At 38.8% G+C, this 16,734-nt stretch overlaps 1 protein-coding gene across 1 annotated transcript in view; it reads right to left on the minus strand.

Annotated features, from left to right (window-relative positions):
- LOC127583990 (coiled-coil and C2 domain-containing protein 2A-like) overlaps window positions 1-16,734 on the minus strand; it is a 120,211-nt gene that overhangs the window by 73,183 nt on the left and 30,294 nt on the right. Inside the window, 4 exon segments of the mRNA XM_052040469.1 lie at window positions 1,650-1,781; window positions 1,902-2,038; window positions 2,904-3,075; window positions 6,335-6,535. Of these exon segments, the coding sequence (XP_051896429.1) occupies window positions 1,650-1,781; window positions 1,902-2,038; window positions 2,904-3,075; window positions 6,335-6,535 (642 nt within the window).

The following is a 16,734-nucleotide window of genomic DNA, read 5'->3' on the forward strand; positions in this document are numbered from 1 at the left end:
CAATGCCCAGAATTTAAGACACATAGACCCTCACAATGGCATAAACCTATTGTTAATAACCAGCACAAGAAGCCTCTGAGCAATAATTTTAATGGATCTAAACTTCACCAGGGATAACTGTAGTGCTGTGATGTTGAATTTATGCTGCTGTCATATAGCTCCAGTGACCCAGGTTTGATCCTGACCAGGATCTTGAAGCCTCCCTCAGACCCGTTTCTCATACTGATGCTACAATTAATTGCAATTGTTTTAAATTCAACTTAAATGAATTCAAGAGCAGTCAACTGATTTGGCATTGGTTTAATTAAACCAGTGAAATAAAATGTGGCTTGTTTCTTCAACTACAAGAATGACTTGGGACACACTTTCAAATCAATTCAACAAAACAACCATGTCCCAGTTAATAATCCACTCAACTCAATTTTGCTGACTTCTGGTATTGAAGCTTATGCTAAAGAGCACCGGCATAAATGTGAGAGCAATCTCATTATGAGGAAATGATGTTGTGTCCTAAATACCCTGGCCATATTTTCCCAGTTGTGCACCACACCCAAACTCAAGATCTGCATATTTACTGAAAATTGTCAATCATATTACAGACATAAAGGTCATACTTTGTTGATTTAATTGTTATTTTAAATATAGCAAGTGTTGGAAATTGCAAGCTTTTCAATTCTAATTTTGTCCATGTATTTATGTGGATTAAACATATTTTATTATTGAAACAGCTAGGGAACTCAAATGCTCAAAAGTAATTTAACAAAATTATTTCCTGTAGATTTATTTTGCTGATATCATAGTCCAGATCCAATTATTCCTATCGAGAACTGTGGCCCAGAAGACAGGGAACTGCTCTTATACTTTCTCCAAAAGGAGTTGCTTAAATCCATCCCTGCAGATTTGGCTCAAAAGATCTTTAAGTTATTTCGGGAGACTCAGAAATTATGTGAATGCGTCATGAATTATATGGAAAGATTCAGTATGTGAAATCATACTAAGTACTTTGTTATAAGTACAAATTAATAGTCATTCTGAGATATTCACTGTTTCATAATTTGATACTGTAACATTACTGGAGTCTCATTAGAAACAGCATAAAAAGTTGGAGCATGAAAATATAGGCGATGAAAATCAAAAAAGTGCAGATTACAAGTAAAACAGATAAAGCTGGAAATATCCAGCAGTTCAGGCAGAGAGGGAAACAGGGCTAATGTTTCAGGTGGATGACATTTCATTAGAACTGGATAAAAAGTCATTGATCTGAAATGTTAACCCTTTCTTCCTCTCCCTTTCTCTCTCTCCCCACTAACCTGCTGAGTATTTCCCTCATTTTCTGTTTTATTTCAGACTTCTGTAGTATTTTGGTTTTGAATAAGTGGAGATTAAACTTGGCTCCACAGTGGGTTCTCAAGAAATGAAGAAACAAACTACAACATGAAAATGTTCCCTTAAACCTACAGTCTTAATCTGATCTACATTTTACCTGTAGCCTGGAATGTTTTTTTTAAATTTCATCAATGTATGGTTCTATTGGCATTTGAATAATTATTGAAAGGTATAGCCTTTCAATCAGAAAATATGCAATATACCTTAAAATGAATCAAATAAACTGATTATCAGGCTAGAATGAACACAATGCGGCTACTTACCTTTCTATATAAAGTTTCTATTGCAGGATCCACTTCATCGTGGGGAGAGAAAATAGGAGGTCTGGTTTTGGTCTGTTTAATTGGGTTAGCTAAGGCTATAATTCTGCCATCACTTCCAAACCATTTTTTTCCCTAGAATGATAAAATTAAATGTCTTTATGAAGCTCATAAGTTCACAGGTTATAATAAGATGCAACTTTTTTTTATATATGGGAAATACGGGAAAACATACTCCACTTTGGTTTCACTTACCTCCTCATTTTTAAGTAGTCGATTCTCAAGAATATTCTGGTTTAATTTGGAAACTTTTGGTTTTTCTCCAACATATATACCTTCATCTTCGAGAAACCTTGGTTGCATGTTTTCAGGAACTTTCTCCGACATGGACACTGAACATCAGAATACAACTTAGATGAAGATTGTCTATTTACTGGTAATCATCTTAAGGAAAGACTTTAAAAGCAAAAGATCCCAACTTTGTTGAATAGGGTATACTAAACCCATTCAACTCTATGAGATTTGTGCATGTTTTTCCATAACAACTATCAGACAATTTCAAGGTGAACACAGACTTTCCTTGACTGAGCAACCAGGACAGAAGATTAGTAAGTTCTAGTGCTCAGCAACTTAAAATAAAATTCAAAAAACCTAAGTAGCTTGAAAAGTGCCAATGTAACATGAGAAACTTCTTATGAAAGTTGCTTTATTTTAAATGACATTGCATTATAAATTCTACTTACTATTAATACTAATACATTATTAAAAGATAGAGCAGCTGAAGACTGTTAAGCTTGGGGCACTGCCCTGAGGACATCCTGGAGCCAAGATTAAAGGTCTGCACACATCTCCAGCTTGGAGCATTTGACTTCTTGTTCTCCTGTTTTTGTCCTACATTATGTATTAAGTATTTCAATGACAATTGTCTGTTAGCTTATTTATAATAGAGAATGTTTATGTAAATATCAAAACTCCCCCTAACCTGTTTTTGCTCAAGTATTCACAAATGGCTGGGCACTACACTTGTTATTAATGAACTTGTTAAGATTCAACTGCCTGGAATTTTAACAAAGAATGAATTAACAACTTCATTAAGTAACTAGACAGTGGTATTTCAGACAACTTAACTTGCATCACAAGATATGTTTTTTCAACTTAAAGCTATATTTTACTCATGAAAAAATATCATGGAATATAATCCACCATTTTTTTCCCCTACAGAATTGAATGTTAGAAACAATCTACAAAATAAGTTACCTGATAGAATACTGGGGGTAAAAAGGACTTTTCTATCTTTCTCCCGTTGATTGTGGTAGCCTTTGTAATCAGGAGCTTTCACTACAAGAAAATCACGAGCTGTCTGATCAATTATAAAGAGATAGTCATCCTCATCATCCCCATTTTCTTTTACAAGTGGTTGATGCTCTTCCTGCAATAATTGAAGAACATTGTTTTATTTTTTAAGTGCACGAACACATACTAAACAAACACATGGCACACTGTATAATGTGGAGGCCTAAAGCTTCTTCAGTTATTATTTCCAGTTGCTACAGGTGATACATTTGTCTTTACTGTTTGGAATTCCATGCTCCCTTACTTAACCATTTGTTTTGTATTGTTTCCAGCCTCTTAAATTTATACAGGTAATTGAATATAATAAACTGATCTCCATTTGAGATGATAATTCCTTTAAATCAAAGTTGGGCCATTTTTTGTGGGGACAAATGCTGGAAATACATTGAACTATTACTCCTAAACATTTTTATCTTGCTCAAATACTCAATCATGTCATATAACCTTGAACTAAACAATGTAAACTATTAAAAAAACAATTTCTATATTTGTTGTTTTTGAATAAATGTCTTCACTCCTCAGGTCCTCCTGTGCCACACCTGCAGCAGAGGAGAGTTGACAGGGGATACGATCACATTCTTCTGCCAACTACAGTCTGGAAGTCGCCAACTGGAGAACAGCCTGATGTGATTCTCCCTTGGATATGCATACTTTCATTATAATAGAGTTGGCTTTCATTTAATTGAGATCATATTGTGAGGAATGCAGAGCGGCTGTGGGCTGGCAGAGAATTTTGTGATATCCATAACTAATCATAATTAGGTACAGTGTAAGATGCAAGACTGAACAAGTGATTCTAGAAAAATACCAAAATGTCAGAATTGTCAAACTTCAGCATTCTATTCCACCCAACAGAAATGCACACACGCAAGCTCAGTTTTTCTGACAGCCTACTGTCTCAGGTCAGATGAAAAGTACTCATTTTAATATAACACCAAAAGACTGTGAGTGAATCTGTACTCCACTACCTTCAGATAAAGGGAGAAACTGTTAGTCAGGAAATAAATTATGCTTTGTGAGATTTTGGTCATCTTTGAAATGTCGATGAAGCATGCATTCAGCATCAAGAATTAAGTTTTTTCATTTTGATGTTAGATAAGCAAAACATTCTGACCAGATATTCAATAGAAAAGTAAGTAACATTTTAATAAAATTTAATTTCTTAATAGCGTATATTTCCTGTTTGTTGAACTGTTCACATTCTGGGTTAATGTGGTGATAACGGGGTTTGTGTGAGAGAACAAAAACTAGATTAAAAATAGGTTGATTCAAAACAAAAAGTAAAAAAAAAGGCTTCTCTAGGCAAACGGTAGTGCAGCGGTTAGTGTGACGTTATTACAGCGCCAGCGATTGGGGTTCGATTCCCATCGCTGTCTGTAAGGAGTTTGTACATTCTCCCGTGTCTGCGTGGGTTTCCTCCGGGTGCTCCAGTTTCCTCCCACATTCTAAAAGACGTACGGGTAGGTTAACATGGGTTTAAAAAAAAAGGGCGGTGTGGAATCGTTGGGCCGGAAGGGCCTGTTACCACGCTGTAAAAATAAAATTTAAATTAAGAAAAAAAACAGGGCTCCTGGACCATACTTTTTTCTCAAGATAGACAGTCAAGAGGCAAGATACTTAGTATTCTGAGGAGCCACCTTGCTGGCCAGCAGTTCATTGCAAATAGATTGCTGATCATTCATTAATATTCAGATAAAAGGTCATCCACCTGAAAGATTAACACTAGTTCTCCCTTTCCACAAGTGCTGCCTGACATGCTGAATATTTGCAGGACTTTGTTTTACTTCAATTGTTTAATCAGTTGTACAGACCTCAACCAAGTTGCCGACAGTTGTACTTTGATATCAATTTTTCCCATCATAATCCTTCAGGGTTAAATTAACAATAAATGGACAAGAACATATGGGAAGGTATTATGTAAATAGAACAATGCCATTCATGCTCACACGTAACCATCTGTAACACATTATAAATAAAAATAAAATTGCTGGGAAAGAAAATCAAAAAAGAAACTTCAGGTGCTGGAAATCTGAAATAAAAACAGAAAATGTGGAAACCATCAACAGGTTACATTGCATCTGTGGAAAGGACACAAAGTTAATGTTTCAGGTCAAAGACTCTCCATTACTATTGTGGAAGAGAGAAAGCAAGTTAGTTTTAAGTTGGAGAGAAGGTGGGGAATGGATGGATAAGATAAAGGAAAGCAGATCTCTGATAAAGACCTTAAACAACTCGGTTTCCTTCTCCACAGATGCTGCCTGACCTGTTAAGAAGCCCCAATATTCTCTCTTTTTATTTCAGATGTTCAGCACCTGCAGTTTTTTGCTTTTCAACATTTTTACATTTCACATTAACTGCTTTGGTGCCATCTTCACATCTCTTAGTGATCTTACAGGGATATGGCTATGCATCAATCTCAACCAAATATTAAGACCAAGATTCATTCTGTTGTTATTGATCTTAACTGAATTCATTGCTTCTTAAAATTCAATCTGTGCAATTTTATATCCAAGTTATTATATCACTGCATCAATGAAAGATTGAAAGCACTTTATTTGAATATAAAAATGGTGCTTCTTTTTTGTCATATAAATTATGTGAAGACAGCCACTTTTGCTTTCGACAGAACCCTGACTTGGACATTGATTTTGTTGAAGCCATTGTTCTTCCTTATTCAGCTGGAGAAGGTATTTTCACTTTGCACTGGTCATAAAAATGTACCACTGGATCCAAAAAGAGTAATCATTACACATTATAAACATGCAAATTCCACACAGATAGAACCTAAGGTCACGACTGAACCTGGGTCACTCAAGCTGAGGCAGGTGCTCTATTAGTTGCACCACTGTCCTATCCTTCTATCTTTTCATCCTCCTATCCTTCCCAGAGATGATCACACTCACTTATAATTAAAAAATATCTTTTATGTCTTCTATTTTCTCACTGTCATGAAAGCATTAACTCTCTTGATGGGATTCTACCAGCAATTGCTAATCTCTGATACCTGCTCCCCAAGTGACCGATATGCATGCATAGGCCTCAACAATAAGATTAAGATTTCTTTATTAGTCACATGTACATCGAAACACACACTGAAATGCATCTTTTGTGTAGAGTGTTCTGGAGGCAGCCCACAATAATCACTAATCAACTGCCAAGGAAGTGAAGTTGAGCTGATTTCTGTCCTTACTCAGCATCCACAAGCCAATTGTGAGGAAATTTGACAGCAAATGCCAGAAAGAAAGTATTCTCATAAATTTGAAAAAGAATTATTCTGGTAGATCATTGAAACAATAGACAATTTGTATTTCCTTGGAAATTCTGCCATGCCATACCTTTTCTTCTTCCTCCTTTTCCCCACCTTTGCTGACCGCAGACTCTTCACCGCCATCCTCTAACTCTTCTTCACCCTGGCCTTCCTTATGAAGTGTTTTTGGTTGATTCTCCACTTTTGTCTCTTCCTCTAACTCTTCAGGTTCAGGATCAAAATTGAAGGTGAAGAAGTTATATGCCTCCTCAGCAGATGGAAACCCATCCTGTAAATATAAATATTAGTTTAAAAGTTCTATACTGATTGGTTTCCTTGCTTCTTGGAAGGAAAACAAAACATTTGATTGTGATATTGCCAGATTCTCAGTTTACCCTGGGTGTTCTTTGCACACACCAAAGACTTGTAGTTGTTTGGTTAATTGGTTACACTGAGTTATCCCTGGTGGCTGGTGAGAGAAACAGGGTGGAGGGGTTGTTAATGGGCAAGTGTGAGAGAATATGTCATGGGAAAATTAGTGGGGGGATGGGATTGTTCTGACAGGTCAAGTGACCTCCTTCTATATTGTAAGGAAATATACCATGGGTACTTATTACCTTTGCCAAGTTTGGATAGGTTATTTATTCCATAAAATAGATTAAATTCAGAAGTATCAGTCATAACTAGCATCTGCACTTCTCCATATTCCTCAAAAATCATGACTTCTGTCATGATTTGGATAATGCTATGATTTCTATTACCAAGTCAAAACTATTGTTGCATAATATCACCAATGGAAAGTCTACAAATTTAGTTCCACTTTAATAAACTGCATTAAAGACAAGTTAACTGGAACTTAGAAATTCATACCATCCATAAGACAAAAATCAACAAATCTTAAAACAGATGAAATCTAGCAACCTGTTATTAATACTGCAGTGAAAATAAGTTAACTTGGTAAATGGTATTCATTCCAACACCAGCTTATTAATACAAATACCTTTATTAAAATCATTGCAAACTTCCAAACAAACCAGTGAGGTAACTGCTTCTCACTCACTGTCTAACTATGTTCTACTGACCTACAGTCCATATGTCAGACTGTGGATGTACAGACTATATGTCAGTAGAATATATTTAGACTAACATATAAATATATTCAGTATATATATCGACTGTATTTTATTCCAGTATTTAATTGTGCAGTATGGTTTCTCTGTAAAATTAGTTCTTTTCACATTTATGCCATACCAGCTCCAATAAATGGATTCCTGATCAGGATACCATTGTGTTTATTCAAGTTTTCTTTCTATTCTGACCACATTAAAATAATCAGTTATTTTCTTCAATTATTTGAAGACTCTGCCTGTGATGACACATTCAAAATGTTAATGAAAGAATGTGCATGTGGTATACTATACTTTAGTCTGGTTGTAGAGCCACCTTTGAAAATTTGGCAAAAGTAGCATCAGGGTAAAAAGACTGATGGGTTGCAAAAATTTTTTCAAAGAGGAAAGCTGATAGGACCTTTAATTCTGAAAATATATTCTTATGCCTATGCTAAAATCTCATTCTTCTATTTTATGAAAATTGGGAGGATATATTCATTGCTCATAGATTCATAGTGTAATACTGCACAGAAACAGACTGCAACTTCAACGAATCTGTGCTGACCATCAAGCACTCATTTACTCCAATCCCATTTTACTCTGCTTATGTTCCTATCAATCACCTACACACCAGAGGCAATTCACAGTGAACAATTAACCTACCAACCTGCATGATTTAGGGATATGGGAGGAAACTGGAGTACCCAGAGGAAACCCACAAAATCACAAGGAGAACTTGCAAACTCCATACAGACAACACCTGAGGTCAGGATTGAACTAACAATCACCATTCAGCAAAGACTGGATAACATTTATTAAGTACAGATTTGTGGATATGCTACACTATAAATATATATTAGGAAAGATAACAGCCATGATCTAATTGCATGTGCTAAACCTCTGCACTGCACAAGTTGAATTTAAAAATGTTTTAGTATGTTCCATTATCTAACAAACTAAATAACATTTTCTAAGTAATGTTTTACAAAATTGGTTACAAATGCTCATGGATAATTAAGTCCTAATGAATATCATTACTTAAGACTAAGATTACATCACTCCTAGTAAATCTGGTTACAAGCAAACATCCAATTTCACTAATAACTGAAAAATCAGTATTTGGCAACTGAACTCTCACCATCTGGAATCACTTAACGGAATACACTATAAGAATCAGAAAACTTTCCTCTTTTTTTCCTGCCGTTTACTAGGGAGAAAGTTTTCCATGTAGAAAGGTAAGAGTAGATGCAAAAATTGTAAATGAAGTTGCAAAATGTAAATTAGGGCTGAGAAATTAGTAAATAAAACTACTTTTGTAAATAATCCAAGTTTCTAGTGACAACCTTTTCAGAAATGGCCAATTGTGACAATTAGACCAGAAATTCTAACTCATCTTTCAAATGCTTGAAACATAGATATGCTGAGTTTTTCCAGCATCTTCCACCTTTATTTCACAACATAATCTACCAACGTTGCACCCAATTGATGCCAACATAATTCCAGTGTTTCCATTTTCACATCTTGAAGTGTAATCCATGCTTTGAATTCTCAATGGATAATGAAACATTTCCGGAAGCCAACTTCAAAATCCATTTAACAAATTAAAGCTAGTCACTTTATATTAATCTCAAATTAAATTTAAAATATCATTGTGGACTTACTTCATATCTTTAACTGTCTTCTATAAAATAATCTTTACAACATGAAAAGCCCAAAGCTCTTAACTGAGAATGGATAAGCCTCAGAGAACTTCCCTAAATTACCTCCAGCGTTTGATAACGCTCTCAGTTAGAAAACTTGGATAGAATAGCCGCGATATGCTTTGGTCATTTCCGCCTCTGATGCTGCTAAAGTCTGCTTAACCATTTGCCCTTGAAATACAAGGGGAGATTGTGGGTCAGGGTCTTCCTCTCTCTCACTTCCTCCATTCTTGTCCCTCTAATACCTCAGAGAACATGAATGGAGAAGTAAAGAGAGTCCCTGATATGAAGCATTCAGAATTGCAAGAGGTCCCAAAACTTTAACAATATGTTAAGGTTACAGCACAAAAATAGAACATTCGATCTAACCAATCCACACAAATACAATGACAAGCAAATAATCATAATTTGTTATCTGCCCTGATCTGTCATCTTGAACACTGAGTGTTTCTATTTCAAACATTAACCTTGGAAGCAAAATATCAGCCTCATAACTTTGTGCACTTTTGCTTTGTGTTCTAAACCTTGCATCTAAAATCTTTTTTAGAGATTTTACCTCTTGATTTCCCAAATCAGGCTACTGATGTTTAGATTTGCCTCAGCATTTTAGAATTTGAACCACTTCCCAATCAGGCTGCTTATGTTTAGTTTGCCTCATCATTTCAGAATTTGAACCACTTCCCAAGAAGCTGCCTACTGCATTGGGAGATGTTATAATGATGGATTTTCTTAGGTCTCTCCAGGCTCTCTCCTGTAGTGGCCTGGCTTTGTCTAACTGGCTGCATGAGCACTTAGCAAGAATAGAGTCATAGTGTAATACAGCATGGAAACAGGCCCTTTGGCTCAACTCGTCCATGCTGACCAGGGTGCCCACCGAGCTAGTCCTGTTTTCCCGTATTTGGTCCATATCCCTCTAAACCACTTCTATCTAAGTACTCATCCAGATGTCTTTTAAATGTTGTCATTGTACCTGCCTCAATCACTTCCCTGGCAGCTCTTTCCATATATGCACCACCCTCTGCGTGAAGAAGTTGCCCCTCAGGTCCTTTTTGAATCTTTCACCTCTCAGCTTAAACCTATGCCTTCTAGATTTTAGATCCCCTTCCCTGAGAAAAAGATTATGTGCGTTCACCCTATCTATCCCCCATTGATTTTATACACCTCTATAAGGTTACCTCTCAATCTCCTATGTTCCAAAGAATAAAGTCCAAGCCTGCCCTAACCTCTCCCTATTACTCAGGTCTTTGGGTCCTGGCATTATCCTTGTAAATCTACTATGCACTCTTTCTAGTTTAATGATGTCTTTCCTATAACATGTGACAAAAACTGTACACAATACTCCAAGTTCAGTCTCATAAATGTCTTTTAAATTGCAACATAATGTCCTAATTCCTATACTCAGTGCCCTGACTGATGAGGGCCAGCATGCCAATTACTTTCTTCACAACCCTGTCTACCTGTGATGCTGCTTTCAGCAAACTATATACTGGTACTCCTAGGTCCCTCTGTTCCATAACACTCTGCAGGGCACTACCATTCACTGTACAAGTTCTACCCTGATTTGACTTCCCAAAATGCAAAACTTCGCACTTATCTGAATTGAAGGCCATTTACCAATCTTTGGCCCACTTTCCGAGCTGATCAAGATCCTCCTGTAATTTTTGATAACCTTTTTCACTGTCTATGAAACCTCCTACTTTAGTATCATCTGCAAACTTACAAACCATGTCTTGTAAATTCACATCCAAGTCATTTATTTAAATAACGAACAACAAAGGTCTGAGCACCAACCCTTGTGGCACAACACTAGTCACAGGCCTTCAGTCCGAGAAACAACATTTGACCATCACTCCCTGCTTCCTGCCATCGAGCCAATTATGAATCCAATTAACTCTCTCTCCCTGGATCCCACGTGATCTAACTTTCCAGACTAGCCTGCCATATGGGACCTTGTCAAAGGCCTTCTTGAAGTCTATAAAGACAAAATCCACTGTCCTACCCTCAGCTATCCTCTTGGTTATCTCTTCAAAAAAAAATCTAAGAGATTTATCAGACACAATTTTCTATGCACAAAGCTGAGCTGACTATCCCTAAATAGACATTGCCTATCTAAATGTTGATAGATCCTGTCTCTCCGAATTCCCTCCAGTAACTTGGCCAGGACTGATGTCAGACTCACCGGTGTGTAGTTCCTAGGCTTGTCTTTGCTGTCCTTCTTAAATAATGGTACAGCATTAGTCACCCTCCAGTCTTCTGGAACTTCACCTGTGGCTAAAGATGAAGCAAATTTCTCTGCAAGGGCCTCTGCAATTTCCTCCCTAGCTTCCCACAAGATCCAAGGATGCATTCATTCAGGCCCTGGGGATTTATCCACCTTAATGTGCTTTAAGGTCACCAATACCTCCTCCCTGGTAATTCATGTGTGGTCCAAGACATCATCACTCATTTCCCTAGCATCCATCATTTTCTACACAGTAAAAACTGATGAGAAATATTCATTAAAAATCTCACCCATCTCCTGTGGCTTCACACATAGACAGCCATGCTGATCTTTAAGGAGCCCTATTCTCTTCCAAGCCACCCTTTTACCCTTAATGTACCTATGGAATCTCTTGGGATTTTCCTTAACTCTGCCTGCCAGAGCCATCTCATACCCTCTTTTTATCCTCCTGATTTCCCTCAAGTGTACTCCTACACTTCATATAGTCATTGAGGGATTTGCTTGTTCCTGATTGCCTAAAGCTTCTTTTTCCTGACTAGAGCCTCAATATCTCTCATCAACCAGGGTTCCCTAAACTTACTAGCCTTTCCCTTCACCGTAGCAGGAACATGCTGCCCCTGGACTCTTAATATCACACTTTTAAAAGCCTCCCACTTGCCAGTCATCCCTTTACCAGCAAAGAGTGTCACCCAATCGAGGCTTCTTCAGAAGATCAGAGGATATGGAATCCAGGGAGGCTTAGTCGTGTGGATTCAGAATTGGCTTGCTTGTAGAAAGTAGAGGGTTGTGGTGGAGGGAGTGCATTCAGAATGGAGGGCTGTGACTAGCGGTGTCCCACAAGGATAGGTTCTGGGACCTCTACTTTTCACGATTTTTATTAATGACCTGGGTGAGGGGTAGAAGGGTGGGTTGGCAAGTTTGCAGACGACACAAAGGTTAGTGGTGTTGTGAATAGTGTGGAGGACTGTCGAAGATTGCAGAAGGACATTGACAGGATGGAGTTCAATCCCGAGAAGTGTGAGGTGGTACACTTTGGAAGGACAAATTCCAAGGCGGAGTACAAAGTTAATGGCAGGATTCTGGGTAGTGTGGAGGAGCAGAGGGATCTGGGGGTTCATATCCACAGATCCCTGGAAGTTGCCTCACAGGTGGATAGGGTAGTTAAGAAAGCTTATGGGATGTTAGCATTCATAAGTCACGGGATCGAGTTTAAGAGCCGCGAGGTAATGATGCAGCTCTACAAAACTCTGGTTAGACCACACTTAGAACACTGTGTCCAGTTCTGGTCGCCTCATTATAGGAAAGATGTGGAAGAGTTGGAAAGGGTGCAGAGGAGATTTACCAGGATGCTGCCTGGTTTAGAGAGTATGCATTATGAGGAGAGACTAAGGGAGCTAGGGCTTTACTCTTTGGAGAGAAGGAGGATGAGAGGAGACATGATAGAGGTATACAAAATATTCAGAGGAATAGATAGAGTAGACAGCCAGCGCCTCTTTCCCAGGGCACCAATGCCCAATACAAGAGGGCATGGCTTTAAAGTAATGGGGGGAAGTTCAAGGGAAATATCAGAGGAAGGTTTTTAACACAGAGAGTGGTTGGGGCACAGAATGCGCTGCCTGGGGCGGTGGTGGAGGCAGGTACATTGGCCAAATTCAAGAGATTGCTATATAAGCATATGGAGGAAGTTAAAATAGAGGGATATGTGGGGGGAAGGGTTTAGATAGTTTTTAGGCAAGGTTTAAAGGTCAGCACAACATTGTGGGCTGAAGGGCCTGTATTGTGCTGTACTTTCTATGATCCCTGCAAAATGCCACCTTGTGCCTCCAAAATTGGCACTGCCCCAGTTTAGGACTTTAATCTGTGGATCCATCCTATCTTTCTCCATAACTATTTTAAAACCAATAGAATGATTTTAAAACCGCTGACGAATGGGGTGGGGGACTAAAATACATCCCATCAAAGTAACCAACCCCTTATTGTTTCTACCCATAAGGCCTCACTGATGATCCCTCAGGAATATTCTCCCTAAGCACTATTATGTCCTACCTCATCAAAAAAACAATTCCCCCTCCTCTCTTACCTGTACCTCAGTCACGCCTGTAACCTGGAACATTAAGCTGTCAGTCCTGCTCTTCTCTCAGCCATGTTTCTGTTATGGCATTAAATCCCAGTCCCCAGGGCCAATCCACACCCTGAGTTCATCTGCCTTACCTGTTAAGCCTCTTGCATTGAAATAAATGCAATTTAAACCTGTGGTCTTTCCTCTCCCTTTACTGTGCTCCTGGCTATCCTGACTACTAAACTTTCTTAGTTGAATGATTTAGCTGCTGTGGCCATGGAAATAACTCTCATAATTATAATTTGGAATGCAGTCCATGTCTTTTCGTTTGGGCATGCAGCTTAATACACCTGTGCAAGGTAGGCCACCAAGTATTTCAGGGTCAAGTTCATAGGAGGTTAGTGACAAGCACAAATACACTAAACTAAACCTACAAGTTCGATGAAACTACTAAAATTGAAAATAAAGGAAAAAGAGATGACTAATGTATCCAGATTCAGAAGAAATTAAGCTCTTTAAGCTTATTGATCATTTGATTATAGGAAGGATACTATTGCCTAGAAAGGAAATAAACAATAAATGTGACTCAAGGATTTTGGAATTTAACTTCTGAACAAGGTTAGATAGTAAGTGGGAGATCTGGTCTATGCAGCCCAAAGCCTGCTCCACCATTCAATAAAATCATGCCTGGTCCACTATGTATGTCCAATTTGCCTATCAGTTCCCACAACCCTCAATTCTCTGACAGCTCAAACATCTATACTCTGGCCATGAATTTATGCAATGACTGAACATCCACAGCCCCCTGGTGTAGAGGTTTCCAAAGATTCATCGTCCTCTCACTGAAGAAATTTCTTTGCATCTTAGTTCAAAATGGGCAATCCCCACCTCCTGAGACAGTGTCTGCTAAATCCTCCAGCCAAAGGAAATAGCCTCAGTTATCTACCCCGTCAACCCTAAATATTAACTTCTGAAGTTCTCTTGGTTTAGGAATCTTTTCTTTAGATTGGAAAACTGCATATATAACACTGATAGTTAAGAATGGTGAAAGAAAACTAAAGGACCATAGACCATCTGCCCCAACATTCATTGTCAGAGATTTATAACTAAGATATACTGAATGAAGACCTTCAAATTTTTCACCAGTCAGAGCCTGCATGGACTTGATGAAGGAAATCCATGCTTGACAAACCTCTCATCATCATGTCCAAGCATGTCATTTATATGAAATTCTAGAATACACTTGATTAAGTCCCTCATAGTCCCACCTAGAGACAAAGGTGGGAAGATGTGCTTGGAAGCCTGGAAGCTGTGGAAGTGGGTGAGGTTCTCAATGAATACTTCTCTTCAGTATTCACCAAGGAGAGGGGTCTTGATAACGCTGTGGACAGTGTTGGTAAGGGTAATGTTCTAGAGCATGTAGATATCAAAAGAGAGGATGTGTTGGATCTGTGAGAAAATATTAGGACAGATAAATCCCCGGGGCCTGACGGCATATTCCCCAGGCTGCTTCGTGAGGCAAGGGAGGAGATTGCTGAACCATTGGCTAGGATCTTTGAGTCCTCGTTGTCCATGGGAATGGTACAGGAGGATTGCAGGGAGGCAAATTTTGTCCCCTTATTCAAAAAAGGTAGTAGGGATAGTCCAGGGAATTACAGACCAGCGAGCCTTACATCTGTAGTGGGCAAGCTGTTAGAAAGGATTCTAAGAGATAGGATCGATGAGCATTTAGAGAATCATGCACTGATTAGGGACAGCCAGCACGGCTTTGTGAAGGGAAGATCTTGCCTTACAAGCCTGATAGGGTTCTTTGAGGTGACCAGGAAGATTGATGAGGGTAGTGGTCTACAAGGATTTTAGTAAGGCTTTTGACAAGGTTCCACATGGTAGGCTTCTTCAGAAGGTTGGAGGGCAAGGGATCCAGGGAGGCTTGGCCGTGTGGATTCAGAATCGGCTTGCCTGTAGAAAGCAGAGGGTTGTGGTGGAGGGAGTGCATTTGGATTGGAGGGCTGTGATTAGTGGTGTCCCACAGGGATCAGTTCTGGGACCTCTAATTTTTGTGATATTTATTAATGAATTGGAGGAGGGGGTGGAAGGGTGGGTTAGCAAGTTTGCAGATGACACAAAGATTGGTGGTGTTGTGGATAGTGTGGAGGGCTGTCAAAGCTTAAAGAGGGATATTGATAGGATGCAGAGCTGGGCTGAGAAGTGGCAGATGGAGTTCAATCCGGAGAAGTGTGAGGTGGTACAATTTGGAAGGACTAACTCCAAGGCAGAGTACAAGGTTAATGGCAGGATTCTGGGTAGTGTGGAGGAGCAGAGGGATCTGGGGGTTCATATCCACAGATCACTGAAAGTTGCCTTACAGGTGGATAGGGTAGTTAAGAAAGCTTATGGGATGTTAGCTTTCACAAGTCGGGGGATCGAGTTTAAGAGCCGTGAAGTAATGATGCAGCTTTACAAAACTCTGGTTAGACCACACTTTCAGGAGTGAAGTTTGGAGATGGAGACAGTGGTAGAAGCTTGGACATTCATAAAGTTAGGTTGCAGGTCATCTACGATCTCACTGCATTGCCTTCAAGTCAGGTATATCCTTAAAACAGGAGACAAGAACTTTATAAAAGTTGTACATCTAACCCCAATGCATCAAGACTGCCTAACTCCTGTATTTCAAAGCACTCAAAATTAGGCCTACTTAACATTTGCCTTCCTAATTGCTTGCTATATCTGCACGATAACTTTCCTTGTTTCATTTGCAAGGAAATCCAGATCCCTCTGAATTCCAAGACTTAAGTCCCTTGCATTTAAAACACAGCATTTATTTTTCTGCTAAAGTGAACACCCTCACATTTTCCTGAACTCTGCTCCACCTGGCACTTCATTGCCCACTCACTTTCCATTGACATTTGGAGACCATCTGAAACTTTACAGCTTACTTTCTACTTGGCTTTGTGTTGCAGGCAAATATGCAGAGAAACACAAAGTGCTTTCAGCCAAAACAGCAATAGAGATTTTAGGTTGATGCCCCAGCACGAACTCTCGTGGCAACAGGCTGGATTAGGAACTATACTGCATGAAGCACCAAGTAGGCTAGAACCATTACTCACTGGAGTTTAGAAGAATGGGAGGTGATCTCTTTTATTACGATTTACTTTCTGGCCTTGAACCTATACTGTGCTAATATATGACCCCCAACTCCCAAGTCCATTACTTTGTGTGACAACCTTTCATACAACACCTCAATGAATGCAGTATGAATCTCCAGATGTACCACATCTACTGCTTTTCCTTTATCCTGCAATCTGCCACATCGATCCATTACCTATCTTCACAATTCAAAATTATAATTAATGAGGAATGAAGAACTTTTAACTTGAAGGCTGGTTTAACTTAAACATC

This window comes from Pristis pectinata, chromosome 2, assembly GCF_009764475.1.
Source record: "Pristis pectinata isolate sPriPec2 chromosome 2, sPriPec2.1.pri, whole genome shotgun sequence".
Classification (NCBI taxonomy): Eukaryota; Metazoa; Chordata; class Chondrichthyes; order Rhinopristiformes; family Pristidae; genus Pristis; species Pristis pectinata.